This window comes from Mus pahari, chromosome 6 (assembly GCF_900095145.1).
Source record: "Mus pahari chromosome 6, PAHARI_EIJ_v1.1, whole genome shotgun sequence".
NCBI lineage: Eukaryota > Metazoa > Chordata > Mammalia > Rodentia > Muridae > Mus > Mus pahari.
In genome coordinates, this window is record NC_034595.1 from 92,633,484 (window position 1) to 92,646,506 (window position 13,023).

General features: G+C 45.5%; 1 protein-coding gene across 2 annotated transcripts in view; it reads right to left on the reverse strand.

Annotated features, from left to right (window-relative positions):
• Positions 1–13,023, reverse strand: part of LOC110322940 (protein DDI1 homolog 2) — a 39,918-nt gene that overhangs the window by 19,675 nt on the left and 7,220 nt on the right. For both annotated transcript variants that reach the window (XM_029539507.1, XM_021199903.1), the window contains exons 2-4: positions 9,776–9,905; positions 4,896–5,132; positions 2,232–2,358 (exon numbers count right to left, since the gene is read on the reverse strand). In XM_029539507.1, the coding sequence (XP_029395367.1) occupies positions 2,232–2,358; positions 4,896–5,132; positions 9,776–9,905 (494 nt within the window). The remainder of the gene's footprint in view (positions 1–2,231; positions 2,359–4,895; positions 5,133–9,775; positions 9,906–13,023) is intronic.

The following is a 13,023-nucleotide window of genomic DNA, read 5'->3' on the forward strand; positions in this document are numbered from 1 at the left end:
ATGTGCCAGAACTCACAGCTAATATTTTCTTTTAAACAATGTATTGCTGGATGGTGACCTTCATAATCCCAACCTTATGAGGCAGAGGCAGCTGGATAGAGTTTAAGAGAATGGTTTCAATCTTCCTAATGAAGCTCCTCATGTGTGGTGACCCTCAATCGTAAAATTATTTTGTTGATATTTCATAAGTGCAATTTTGCTACCATAATAAATCATAATGGAAGTATGTGACCCCTGTGAAAAGGTTGTTCTGTCCCCAGGTTCCACAAGGAAAAAGGAGAGATCTAATTCCAACAAGTTGTCTTCTGTCACACATATGTCATGCGCGTGTGCGCGCGCGCGCACACACACACAAAAACAAATAAATGTGATAAAAATGTTTTAATTCTAGATATATCTGACCACATTCCTTGGGTTGGAAAGATGACTTGGTGGTCTTGGTAGTTACTGCTTCCCAGAGAACCTGAGTTTGCCCAGCATCCACATTAGGCAGTTCACAGCTGCCTGTGATTCCAGCGCCAGATAATACAACAGGCTACCAACACTCATGTCTGTCTGTCTGTCTCACACTCACACTTACATACACACACCAATAAAATTAAAATAAATATTTAGCATGCATGGTGGCACACAGTGAGACCCCATCTCAAAGAACAATAAATCCAATGAGTCAGCCAACCAACCAAATAGGGCTTCAGGGCATCCCCAGATACACAGCAGTATCCGGTCAGCTTGGGGTATGGAGCAATCTGCTTTCCTCACATCTCCCAGTTTCCTTTACGGCACCCTTGTAGGAAAGGACCTGCTTGGATATGCTACACTCCACTTCCACAGTTCGTCTATGATGCCTTCCCACCCCTTTTCCCAGGATGAATGCAACCATGCTCCAGTCAATGGCAGGCTCCCTTACAGCTGCAATGTGACACAGTAAGAACAAACTGGTCTCTGGGTAGACTCAGCTAGTTATGTGCACAGACAGTCAAAAATCTCTGATTAGAACCTGCAGTCCCAGCTAGTGTGGAGGCCAAAGCAGGAAACAGTTCAAGGCCAGCTTGGCAACTTAGTGAAGATCCTGTCTCAAAATAAAATGTGAAACAGTGGGGCTGGTGAGATGGCTCAGTGGGTAAGAGCACCCGACTGCTCTTCCAAAGGTGCAGAGTTCAAATCCCAGCAACCACATGGTGGCTCACAACCATCCTTAGCAAGATCTGACTCCCTATTCTGGAGTGTCTGAAGACAGCTACAGTGTGCTTACTTATAAAAAATAAATAAATCTTTAAAAAAAAAAAAAAATGTGAAACAGTGACAGAACACTTGCCTAACTATGTAAGCGAGTGGGGGAAACACCACAGACATGAGCAAATAGCTTAGGGCTTTCAATTAATTCTAGAATACAATTTGTATTTCTTCAATTTTGAGTATAGTCAGAGGGCCAGAGATGCAGCCTGGTAATAAAAAACTAGTCTAGCAAGCATGAATGACAAGGTTCCCAACGGAAGCCAAAGAGTGGGGAGAGCCAGTGACTATAATAAAGCAAGCAAACTAGGTGACTACAGATAAAGCTCCCACCCCACCTGGCAGAATGTAAGAATTGCTCCTTTTATTTACAGGGTTTTTACCATCAGCATTTAAACCTGACTTGGGGTTGGGGAGCAGATAACATTTTATTCAGACAGTGTCTTGCTTATGACTAGTGATGGGCCAGCACTCTGTCAGCACCACTGTGCTTGCCTGGGCTCCACTCTGGAAGATCCTGACTCACAGACCAGAGAAGACTCAGGCATCTGCAATTTTAAAAGCGTACTGCATGCTTTTAATACAGCCCCAGCACAGAACCACTGCATCAGAGGCTCGGAGTTGGAACTGGGCCAATTAAAGAGCTTATCCACCAACTGAGACAGCAAAGGAGAGCAGAAAGAAGACAGACTCTGGACTCCCAGCCGCCACTTGTGCAGAGCTCTCTGATCCAATCACCTTCAAGCTCTGGTTTAATCAGGACTGAAATCAGCTGTCATAGCCAGTCTACTGATTTCAGCAGATGGGGTTTCTCCTCCATCAGCCTAGGACAAGCTGTTTTGTCTGCTAATCAGTAGAGTTCACAAAACCCAAGAGTAGGAAGCCATTAAGTATTTTTGAAGTTCTGGATCATAAGGAGGGGACAATGAAGCAGAGTCACCTGAAGGTTACTCTCTGGAAGCTGTGAGCTTGCTCATTAGATCAATGGATCTTACCTTATATCTTCTTCTATCTTTGCCTGAGCTTCGAGATCAAAGGGGTCAGCAGAAAACAGACGAATCCGTTCTTGTTCTCTCCGGGCTCGGTCCTGCTGCTGCTCCACCAAGACCCGAGAGAATTTCTCTACAAAAATGGGGGAGGGGACATATTTAGCTCTACACTCTTTTTTTTTTAATCCATAATTTTAAAAAAGCTTTTTTTTTTCCCCCCCAGCTGAGCAGTGATGGCACCTGACTTTAATCCCAGCACTTGGGATGCAAAGGCAGACAAATCTGAGTTCATGGCTAACTGGTCTAGAGCAAGTTCCAAGACAGCTAGGGCTACACAGAGAGACCCTATCTCAAAAAACAACAAAACCCTTTTATTTTAGATGTATACATGAACAAGCTCTTCCCAGCCACTGCCTTGTACTCCTTAGCTTAAAAGTCAGGAGACAAGAATATGTGGCCATTACTTACCATTCTGACCTCAGACTTCTGCTCCAGCTTCCTTAGCTCTAGGATTAAGTGGGGTGTATCGCAACAGTGAACTTGGCAATTCTATCCTCATACATGTGTGTGTATGGAGCCATGTGTATGTTTGTGCAGCCTCAGCCGGCAAGTGGTGGTGAGAAGAGGTAATCTGTGGAAATTAGCTCCCTCCTACTCTATGGGGTTCCAAGGGCTGACCCTGGATTGTCAGACTTGGCTTCTAATCTGCTTGCTCATTCTCACCAGATCAGCCACCTCCGCTACTCTTATTGTCCCTCTTTATTATTACTACAATTCCCATTACGTTGTTTCTACTCAGTCAACAGCTTCCCCATGTGGCCAAGTGTGGCAAGGCCATGTATAGCAGAGATGCCTCCTCTTCTCTGCTCCTCTATGGCATTCATTATCCTGCCACTGGGAACAATGCAGAGCTCTGTGCCATCCCTTTCTCACCTGGGCTCACTCCCTTTGTTTTACAGTCTGCCTTAAGCCAGATTAAGAATAAATCACAGTCTACCACAATTTCATGGTCTCGATGGAAAATGTGCAGGAAAGGTAATAGAGAGCATGGTGTGCTAGTACTATAGGGTGTAACTACAACAAAAGCCAGTATGTAGATGTGTACAAACTAGGAGCTGGACATCATTGTGCACAACTTTAAAACTTAGAAGTGGAGCTCGTGTCTCTAGCTGTGTATGTAGCAGAAGATGGCCTATTCAGCCATCACTGGGAAGAGAGGCCCCTTGGTCTTGCAAACTTTATATGACCCAGTACAGGGGAAGGCCAGGGCCAAGAAGTGGGAGTGGGTGGGTAGGGAAGCAGGGGTGGGGAGAGGGTATAGGGGACTTCCGGGATAGCATTTGAAATGTAAATAAAGAAAATATCTAATTTAAAAAAAAAAAAAAAACTTAGAATGTGGAGGCAGGAAGCTCTGTTCAGTTTGAGCTGTCTGGGGCTTTAATATTGATTGTGGGAAAGCAAGGCAATGTCCCATGGACTAAATCTTCCCAATACCATGTACCTAGACGGTGAACTGAAAGAAACCCTGACACGAGTGGGCTCCATGATCCCAGACACACAGTCTGAAAATGAGGATGCAGACCACTGACTGCAAGGAACAGTCAACTTTCTGCTGAGATGGCTTCAATGGGCAATGTGCTTAACTTGCAAGCATGAAGACCAAAGTTTGAAACCCAGAACCCACATAAGCCTGCTGGAAATGACAGTGTACACTTTCTTGTATTACAGTGCCTAGGAGACAGAGAGGCTTTCTGGGGCCTACTGGCCAGCTAGCCTACCCTAACTGCTGAACCCCTCAGGGAGAGACACCAACTAATATGAGGTGGATGACATTCTTTAGAGTGATACCTGAGGTTGCCACATGGTCTATACATGCAACTCCCACTTTAAAAAGACCCAAAACAAGCCAGACTTGGTGATACATGCCTTTAATGCCAGCACTCAGGAGGTAGAGGGACTTGTAAATCAGTCTGATTATCTGAATTCACTCTTGCTTTCAGAAGGGGACAGGAGAGAACCAGCTCTTGAGAGTTGCCTTCTACTATGGCTGTGGTGTGTGCTGTGCAGCCTACTATAAAAGATTCACCGGCTGGTGAGACGGCTCAGTGGGTGAGAGCATCCAACTGCTCTTCCAAAGGTCCGGAGTTCAAATCCCAGCAACCACATGGTGGCTCATAACCATCCGTAACAAGATCTGACTCCCTCTTCTGGAGTGTCTGAAGACAGCTACAGTGTACTTACATATAATAAATAAATAAATCTTTAAATGAAGGGAAAATAGCCTTGTTGTTTTTTTTTAAAAAAGATTCACAAGTTCAGACGCCCAGAATCCATGTAAAAGCTGGGACAGTCACACAGTGTATGCCAGTGCTCCAATGGTGAAAGAGCCCCTAGAATATAGCAGCTAGCCTGGTATATGTAGGACACTGACAAACACAGAGATGCTGCCCTAAAACACAAGGTGGGAAATAAGGACAGACCCCAAGACTGTCCTCTGACCTCTCTATGTAAGCTGTGGCCACACGTTCAGACACACAGAAAATCAAGTGGCATCCAAGAATCACCAGAGAGCCAATGGCCTGGGACAGCTGCCTAGGTCTTGCCCATTCGCTCTGATGCAACTACATCCCCTCAGGCCACCCTGACACACCTGCACATGGGTGAGCTTACCAAGATCTCCACTGAGCAGAGCTTCTGCCAAGGGTGGATTACGCTCCTTCAGCAAGGACAGCTCATGCGGGTTGGCCAGCAGCATGTCTCGGAGCAGGGCTGGGTTGTCTAAGCCTTGAGGAGACGATGCTATTTCCCCAGGAGATGAGTGCGGAGCCTGTGTTCTGGGCAGCTGACGCTGTTGGGGGTTTGATGTGCCAGGCACAGCTATGCTACTGAAGTCAATCCGGGGTAAGTCTGTTGAGATCAATCAATCAAGTTTATCCAAATGATGTATGCCATAAACACAAGTGTGCAAAGAAACAAAGCACACCCTCATGTGTCACAGGGACAGGAGAGCAAGCAGTCACTATGCTGTTCCCTTGCTCCTCCTCCGAGTCCGAGCACCAAGAAGAAATTGGTAGGAAAGGATATGAGAGGGGAGTGGTACACTGGAGAGACAGCTCAGAGGTTGAGACACTGGCTGTTCTTGCAGAGGACTAGAACTCAGTTCCCAGCACCCACACAGCAGCTCAAAACAACCTGTAACATCAGTTCTAAGATCATCCCATACCCTCTTCTGACCTCCAAGAGCATCAGGCACACACACAAGGTGCACATGTATCTCAGGACACGGAGACAAAAGGATTAGAAGTTCATGGCAGCCGGGCGTGGTGGCGCAGGCCTTTAATCCCAGCACTCGGGAGGCAGAGGCAGGCGGATTTCTGAATTCGAGGCCAGCCTGGTCTACAAAGTGAGTTCCAGGACAGCCAGGGCTATACAGAGAAACCCTGTCTCAAAAAACAAAAAACAAAACAAACAAAGAAAACATTTAATTCGAGGCTTGCTTACAGTGTCAGACGCTTAGTCCGTTATCATCAGGGCAGGGAGCACAGTGGGATGCAGGCAGGTCTGGAGAAGAGGTTGAGAGGTTGCACAGGAAGCACCTTTACCCTCTGAGGCATCTTACAGGCCCTAATCCTTAAGACAGACCCTACAGCTGGAGAGATGCCTCAGTTGTTGTTAAGAGCACTTGCTCTTGGACCTGTGTACTATTACCAGCATCAACATGGTGGCTCACAATCATTCCTAATTCTAGTTCCAATGGTTTTGATATACTCCTCTGAACTCCACTGGTACCAGGCACATATGTGGTATACATATGTATTCTAGATTACCTAGATCTGGGATTACTAGCCAGGCTCGCTTGAAAAGTCCTAATCCTTGGGATCAGTGAACGGCAAAAACACTTCATGTCAAATTCTACATAACTAAGCATTGTGTGTGGACGTCTGAGGAGGGTCTTCATACCTCTTTAAATTTATAGCTCATCTGTGCATCCCAGACTCACATGGTCGTGGAACAATTGTTTTATAGGACCGAAGAACTGAAGAGTAGGAATTTTTTTTTAGACTATTCTAGAACCTTAGTCTTCACTCAGGAGCCCACACAATGCATGAGTCCACTGCCATGAAATGCCCAGAACATAAAGACAGAGCAAACTTGCTGGGTGTAAGGAAGCCAGTGGACGACTATTGGGGTACATGATGTGGATGGACCAGAGACGGCAGCTGCGCAACAGCCACTGAGTCTTGTCCTTTATATGGGTGAACTGTGTGGTGTGTGGCTTCAATAACAGATCTCCATAAATATGTTTCATAGGTATGGTGGCTTATGCCTATAACTGAGACGAGAGGACTGGAGTTTGAGAAAAGCCTGTCTCCAAACAAGCCAAGCCAAAATAAACTAGAGCCAGAATGAGACAATGACCCTAAAAAAAGTCCACAATATTTTCATCACTAAAACTTATTTAACAATCAACCCTGTCCTGAGTCTGGGACAACCTCATCCTGAAGTCCTTTGTCTCAACGACAAACAGGGAATTCTGAAATACGTGTATAAGGTTTCAGCCTCATATGTAGGTTGAACTAGTAACGATCTTAAGTCAGATGCCAGCTAGCAGGCAGTATGCTTGTGTAGAGAACAGCCTTACAGGACAAAACAGCCGAACAATGGAAAGGAGTGAACGGCAAGCTCCCCGAGGAGCTGCTTTCTCTACCAACTGCCAAAAGCAGTCTCTGCAGGTGGGGAAACTCACTCTACCCAACACCCATCTCCACAGCCACTCACCTCAGAGTAATTCTGCAAAACTTACCCACTTAATAAACCAAATCTCCACATAAATCCCCCCGTCACAGCAAACACTGGCCATGTTGTCCATACAGAAACAAAACTAAAACCAAGCCAAGCGTGGTGGCGCACACCTTTAATCCCAGCACTCTGGAGGCAGAGGCAGGCGGATTTCTGAGTTTGAGGCCAGCCTGGTCTACAGAGTGAGTTCCAGGACAACCAGAGCTATACAGAGAAACCCTGTCTCGAAAAAACAAAAACAAGCAAACAAAACCAACTAAAACCAAACAGAAACCAAGATACAAGCAAAAAAAAGCTATCACATAGACTCTCAAGCACCTCCTCACTAAGTACACAGGAACATTTGGTTTTGGCAAACTCAAATGGCTACTCTTTCTAAAGCAGAAGCCCAAGGGATGGATCAAAATCCAGACTGAATACAGTGAGTGCCTGGGGATGGTTGTACTGTCTGAATGGAAGCACTGTGCCCCAGGCTACAGTATGGATCGCCTAACACACCTGTCAGCCTAGTACTATAATCTTTAAAAGCAGGAGACCTAAATACTATTTGAAAAATTTTACAGTAATATGGCAGGAGAAGCGGGGGGTGGTGGTGGTGGTGGTGGTGGTGGTGCAGGTATTTCCTCATGTAGTTCCACAGCAGGGCTTAGAAACTGAGTCAGGAGCTCCTTTAAGAGGGAGTAAAGGATGCTATAGGCCATCTCAGGATCTAGCACATATGTGCCACTCCCACACAGTCCTGCATATTTTAGAGACACAGAAACCTCCTAAATCTAAATGTAGGTCCTAGACTGTGAACACCATGGCTGGCTGGTGTGTGGGTGCATGCCTGTAATTCTAGCCCCCAGGGCGATGAGGCTATCTTAGGTCATATAGGAAGCTCCGAGGCCACATTGGCTTATGGAAACCTGTCTTTAAAACCAAACCAAACCAAACAGGGGGTCTGGAGCAATAGCTCAGAGGTTAAGAATGATTCCTGATGCTTCCTAGTACACATAAGCTCATAATATATAATTCCAATTCTATGGGACTCTGATACCTCTGATATCTGTGGGTACCTGCACTCATGTTTACAAACCTACAGAGCCAGGCAGTGGTGGCGCACGCCTGTAATCCCAGCACTTGGGAGGCAGAGGCAGAGGCAGGCGGAGTTCTGAGTTTGAGGCCCGCCTGGTCTACAGAGTGAGTTCCAGGACAGCCAGGGCTAAACAGAGAAACCCTGTCTCGAGGCATAAAAAAGGGGACAAACCTATAGACAAGCCGACAGACACAGACACACACACAAATTAAAAAGAATAAACTAGGGGGCTGGAGAGATGGCTCAGCAGTTAAAAACACTGACTGTTCTTATGAAGGTCCTGAGTTCAAATCCCAGCAACCACATAGTGGCTCACAACCATCTCTAATGACATCTGACGCCCTCTACTGGTGTGTCTGAAGACAGCTACAGTACACTTACATATAAATAATAAATAAATCTTTAAAAAAATTAATAAACTCTAGTTCTAGAAGACCGTCTGACACCCCTTCTGGCCTCCACAGAAACCGCATGCGCATAGTATACATAAAAAGAGGCAAAATATCCATCCATACAAAAATATATCATTAAAAAAACCTCCAAGTAAATAAGTAAAAGACAACAAATCAAAACAAAAAACCCCAACAGTACACATACACAAGAGATGTGCAGGTGGGGACCCTGAACAGCAGGTACAGGGTCTGTCTCTGAGCCTCTTTCCCCTTGTCCAGCCTCTATAGAAGAAGGCGCACCTAGTCCCACTACCACTCAACATGCTGAAGCAGGTGGGTATCCATGGGAGGCCTCCTCTTCTCTGAGGAGAAAGGGAGGGAGGAACGGGGAGACTGAAAAGGCAAGGAGGGGAAGCACCAATTAGGATATAAATAAATAAGCAAATTGTAAGAATATATGATTTTTAAAAATCTTTACAAAGGGAAGAAAATCCCCCAATCTGAATGGTACACCCAAGATTAAAAGTATCAGGGAGGGGCCCAAAGATGGTGCAAAGTCTAAAATAACAGAAAGAGGGCTGGAGAGATGGCTCCGTGGTTAAGAACACCTAAGTTCAATTCCAAGCAACCACATGGTGGCTCACAACCATCTGTAATGGGATCTGACGCCCTCTTCTGGTGTGTCTGAAGACAGCTACAGTGTACTCACACACATGAAAGGAAGAAAGGAAAAAAGGAAAAAAAAAGGAAGAAAGGAAGAAAGACACTAGCTTAGAAAAGAGGAATAACAGAAAGCACCGTTTCAATTGCTGTTTTTACTTACTAGTTGCACAGCTGATGACATCACTTAAACTTGAGCTTCATCTTGATAAAGTAAAGAGGAATGAATCACATCCCCCACAGCCAAGTAAGGAGACCAGTAAAATATGGGCTCAAGTGGCTGATGACCAGATACACTGTAGTACATCAGTCAGGAAGCACAGGCTAACCCAAGCCTCTAAGAGCTTCCTAGGGACAAGCGTTCTCATGGAACCATCACTAAGGACAGCACAGGCTAATCTCGACCAGGGCTTACAATGTGCCAGCTCTAAGTTAATCACGACACCTACTTTACTACAGAAGAGATTGATTTAGAAGTCCAATGACTTCTAAATGACTGAGTGTTGCCCAAGATTACACACCGGCAATCAGGTCTACACTGTTGGTCTGATTCTAACACATAGAACCCCTCTGCTCTACCTACTGATGTTAGTATTAGAAAGATGTGGTATTGCTCTTACTTGAGAACTGCACTGCAGGGCGAGGGTCCGCATTCTCCTTCTGTCGTAGAATTACAACATCACCATCTTTTAAACCATAAGAAGCCAGTGACCTGTGGTTGTCAGTGAGAGGTCTTTCTGCATAGACAATCTGCAAAGGAAGAAGATTCAGAGGTGTCAAGTACAGAGAAGCAACATGGAAATACTTTTCCTCTTCATCATATTTCCCGCCAAGACCTTTTCATGGGTTCCCATCATGCCGAGAAGGAAATCGAAAGTCCTGCCTGTCTCCTACTGTGAAGGACAACAAAAACCCCACGTGTCTTCATTTAAGGAAAGGCTGTAAGGCACCAGTTCCAGGAACAGACCATAAAATATAGAACAAGATCATAAAACCCCCTCTCAAAGAACAGCCTGGAAATAACCACAAAAATAGGGAAATATCTACTCCAGAATGGGCCATCTGTGCTGGGCAGCCCTATTTGATCCTATGGTTAAACATTCATGACATAGGAGTGCAGACCACTGACTACCTCTGACCCCCTAGCACCCACCAATTAAATTTTAGATTACATAATCCCTGTAGAGAGTAACCACTGTACCCCCATGCCCATCCCAGCCCCATTCCCTATAAGAAAGCCTATGGGCCTTTGTCTGGAGTTGCCACTTCAAAGGAAGGTCGACCCCCGAATGCTGGTTGTTTCTGTAGAATAAAGGCTCTTTGTCTTTGCATACTATCTGAGTCTGGGGTCTTCCTTCAGTGATTTTCGGACCGTTACACTAGGCCCAAAGGATCTGGCTGCTTCTGACCTCACCCTTCTGTTGTCCCAATGAGATACACATCCTCTCAGGTGGTTTCTTTCTTTCTCCTTTCACTCTGTTTCTCTAGTCAAGTATTACCCTTCAGTGCTCTTCCCAAAAGCCCACATGTAAAGTGTACCCTGGATATGGGCTGTGGGCGTAGCTCAACAACACAGCATTTCTCTTACACCCAAGGACCAGGTTCCATCCCTAACAACACAATGTACTTTAAAGCAAACTATACTTTCCTCGTCTACTATGCTACATATTGATCGGCTCCTTAGTCTGTCTGCTCAAATGAAATGTAGGCTGTATGGAAGCAACATTCGGTTCAATCGTCCATCACAGAGGATTAGGACAAGGCCTGTTCTATATAAGGAATGCCCAGAAGTCTGCTCAGGTAAAGGGTGGGTGGGATCATACAGTAGGGAATCCTACTTAGCTTTCATTCTGAGCAACCAGGGAAAGAGGAATGACATGTTCTGGGTATGTTCACCACGAGGTGAGCAAGTCATGAAGGAACATACAATACTGGGAGGCCAAGGCAGAAAACCCATCTCCAGTACCAGGCTGGCCACAGTTATACTCAAGGATCAAGTTCTAAACAAACAAACAAACAAATCATCTGACAAACGATAATAAACAAATTCAAGATAAAAGATAATCATGTTTTCAACTGTAAAACAACCATCCCCCAGCCGAGGCAGCTGACTGGCACGGGGTATGCATGCTCACAGGCCTTTCTCTTCATCCTCGAAGGCTTACTGCTCTCCTGCTTGTGAAATATAAATAGGAAAGAAAACATGTGCGCTAAGTAGTATTAACAGAAATACTTTCGGGCTGGTGAGATGGCTCAGTGGGTAAGAGCACCCGACTGCTCTTCCAAAGGTCTGGAGTTCAAATCCCAGCAACCACATGGTGGCTCACAACCATCCATAACAAGATCTGATGCCCTCTTCTGGAGTGTCTGAAGACAGCTACAGTGTACTTACATATAATAAATAAATAAATCTAAAAAAAAAAAAAAGAAATACTTTCATCAGAGAGCAGTCAGTATGAGGGGAAGAAGGGACAGAACATAGCAGCACACTGACAGCCACATAAGGATGTGAGGTGGTCCACAGAACAGACTGGGTCCTGAGCCGCAGCTTGCTCCCTGAGCGTACTCTGCACTGGGCCACAAGCTGACTGAGCAACTTGAGCTGGCTATTAACTCGGCCAGGAGGGGCCCTGTCACTAGGTGGGCCAAGAGTCAAATTTCTTGTGTCCAGCAGGCCACCCGGACTGATTACAACAGATGTCCCTTCTAGTTCTTTTTCCACACTAAGCCCAGGGCCCTGTACCTGATAGGCAACTTGTCTACCACTGAGCTCTACCACCAGGTCTCCCTCATCCACCCACATGCTCTCTTAGCAAAGTTCCTGAGCACAGAACGAACAGACAGCATTTGCACAGGCCACTCTGACCATTCACTGTCATTCTGCTCCCAAGTCTGTGGTGATAGGGCAAAAAGTGGCCCTTCAAAACTGAATCCTTCCAGAGACAAGACAACAGAACTCATCTGTCCATCTTTACAAGTTTTATACAAGACTAAAAATGACTACAACCAGGTGGATCCCTGTGAATTTGAAGCAAACCTGGTCTACATTCAAGTCCAGGACAGCCAGGGGTATTACACAGAGAAACTCTAAAAATCAAAAATCTTGTCCTAACTCTTACATATAGTGCAGATCTTATACTTAAGGTAGAAAACAACGGACTCTTTCTCTCTTTGGCAATTCAAAAAGAAAGTTGTGCTACACATAACGTGTTGGGATATGAAGAAAACATCCGTAAGCCAGAGCAGAGGCTGTGTACCTGGGTGGCATCAACACCACTAAGCCACTGTGAGGAGGTCACCGATAGCCCGTGGCCTACTGTAGCTTCTCAGGCTCAGAGAGTCAGCTGTCAGTTTATTTAAAGACACATGACTAGTCTCCCTAGGCAGACAGACACACTAGACATTCTTACTAGAAAATGCATTCATTTATAAAGAACCAAACTCAGGAAGGTAAGAACACTTTAGGGTCTGAGGCTGTGGTTCAGTGGGAAAGCATCTGCCTGGCATGGAAGGGCCCATGGATCCTCCCCCAGTGAGACACAATATAAACATCCAAACAAAAAAAGAGTACCCTGCTACCACTGAGTGAGGCTCTACTAGGCTAATGTGCCAAGTCCCCATCCTCCCACTTAACTCTCACTCTATCTCACTGGATGGCAATCATTTTAACAAATCATTTGTCCAATTTTATGGACCAGAAGACACAGAGGTCACACAGCCATTGAGAGAACTGAAACTGGAGTTCTATATACTCAACATTAAGAATGACACTCTTAGCCGGGCGTGGTGGCGCATGCCTTTAATCCCAGCACTCGGGAGGCAGAGGCAGGCGGATTTCTGAGTTCGAGGCTAGCCTGGTCTACAAAGT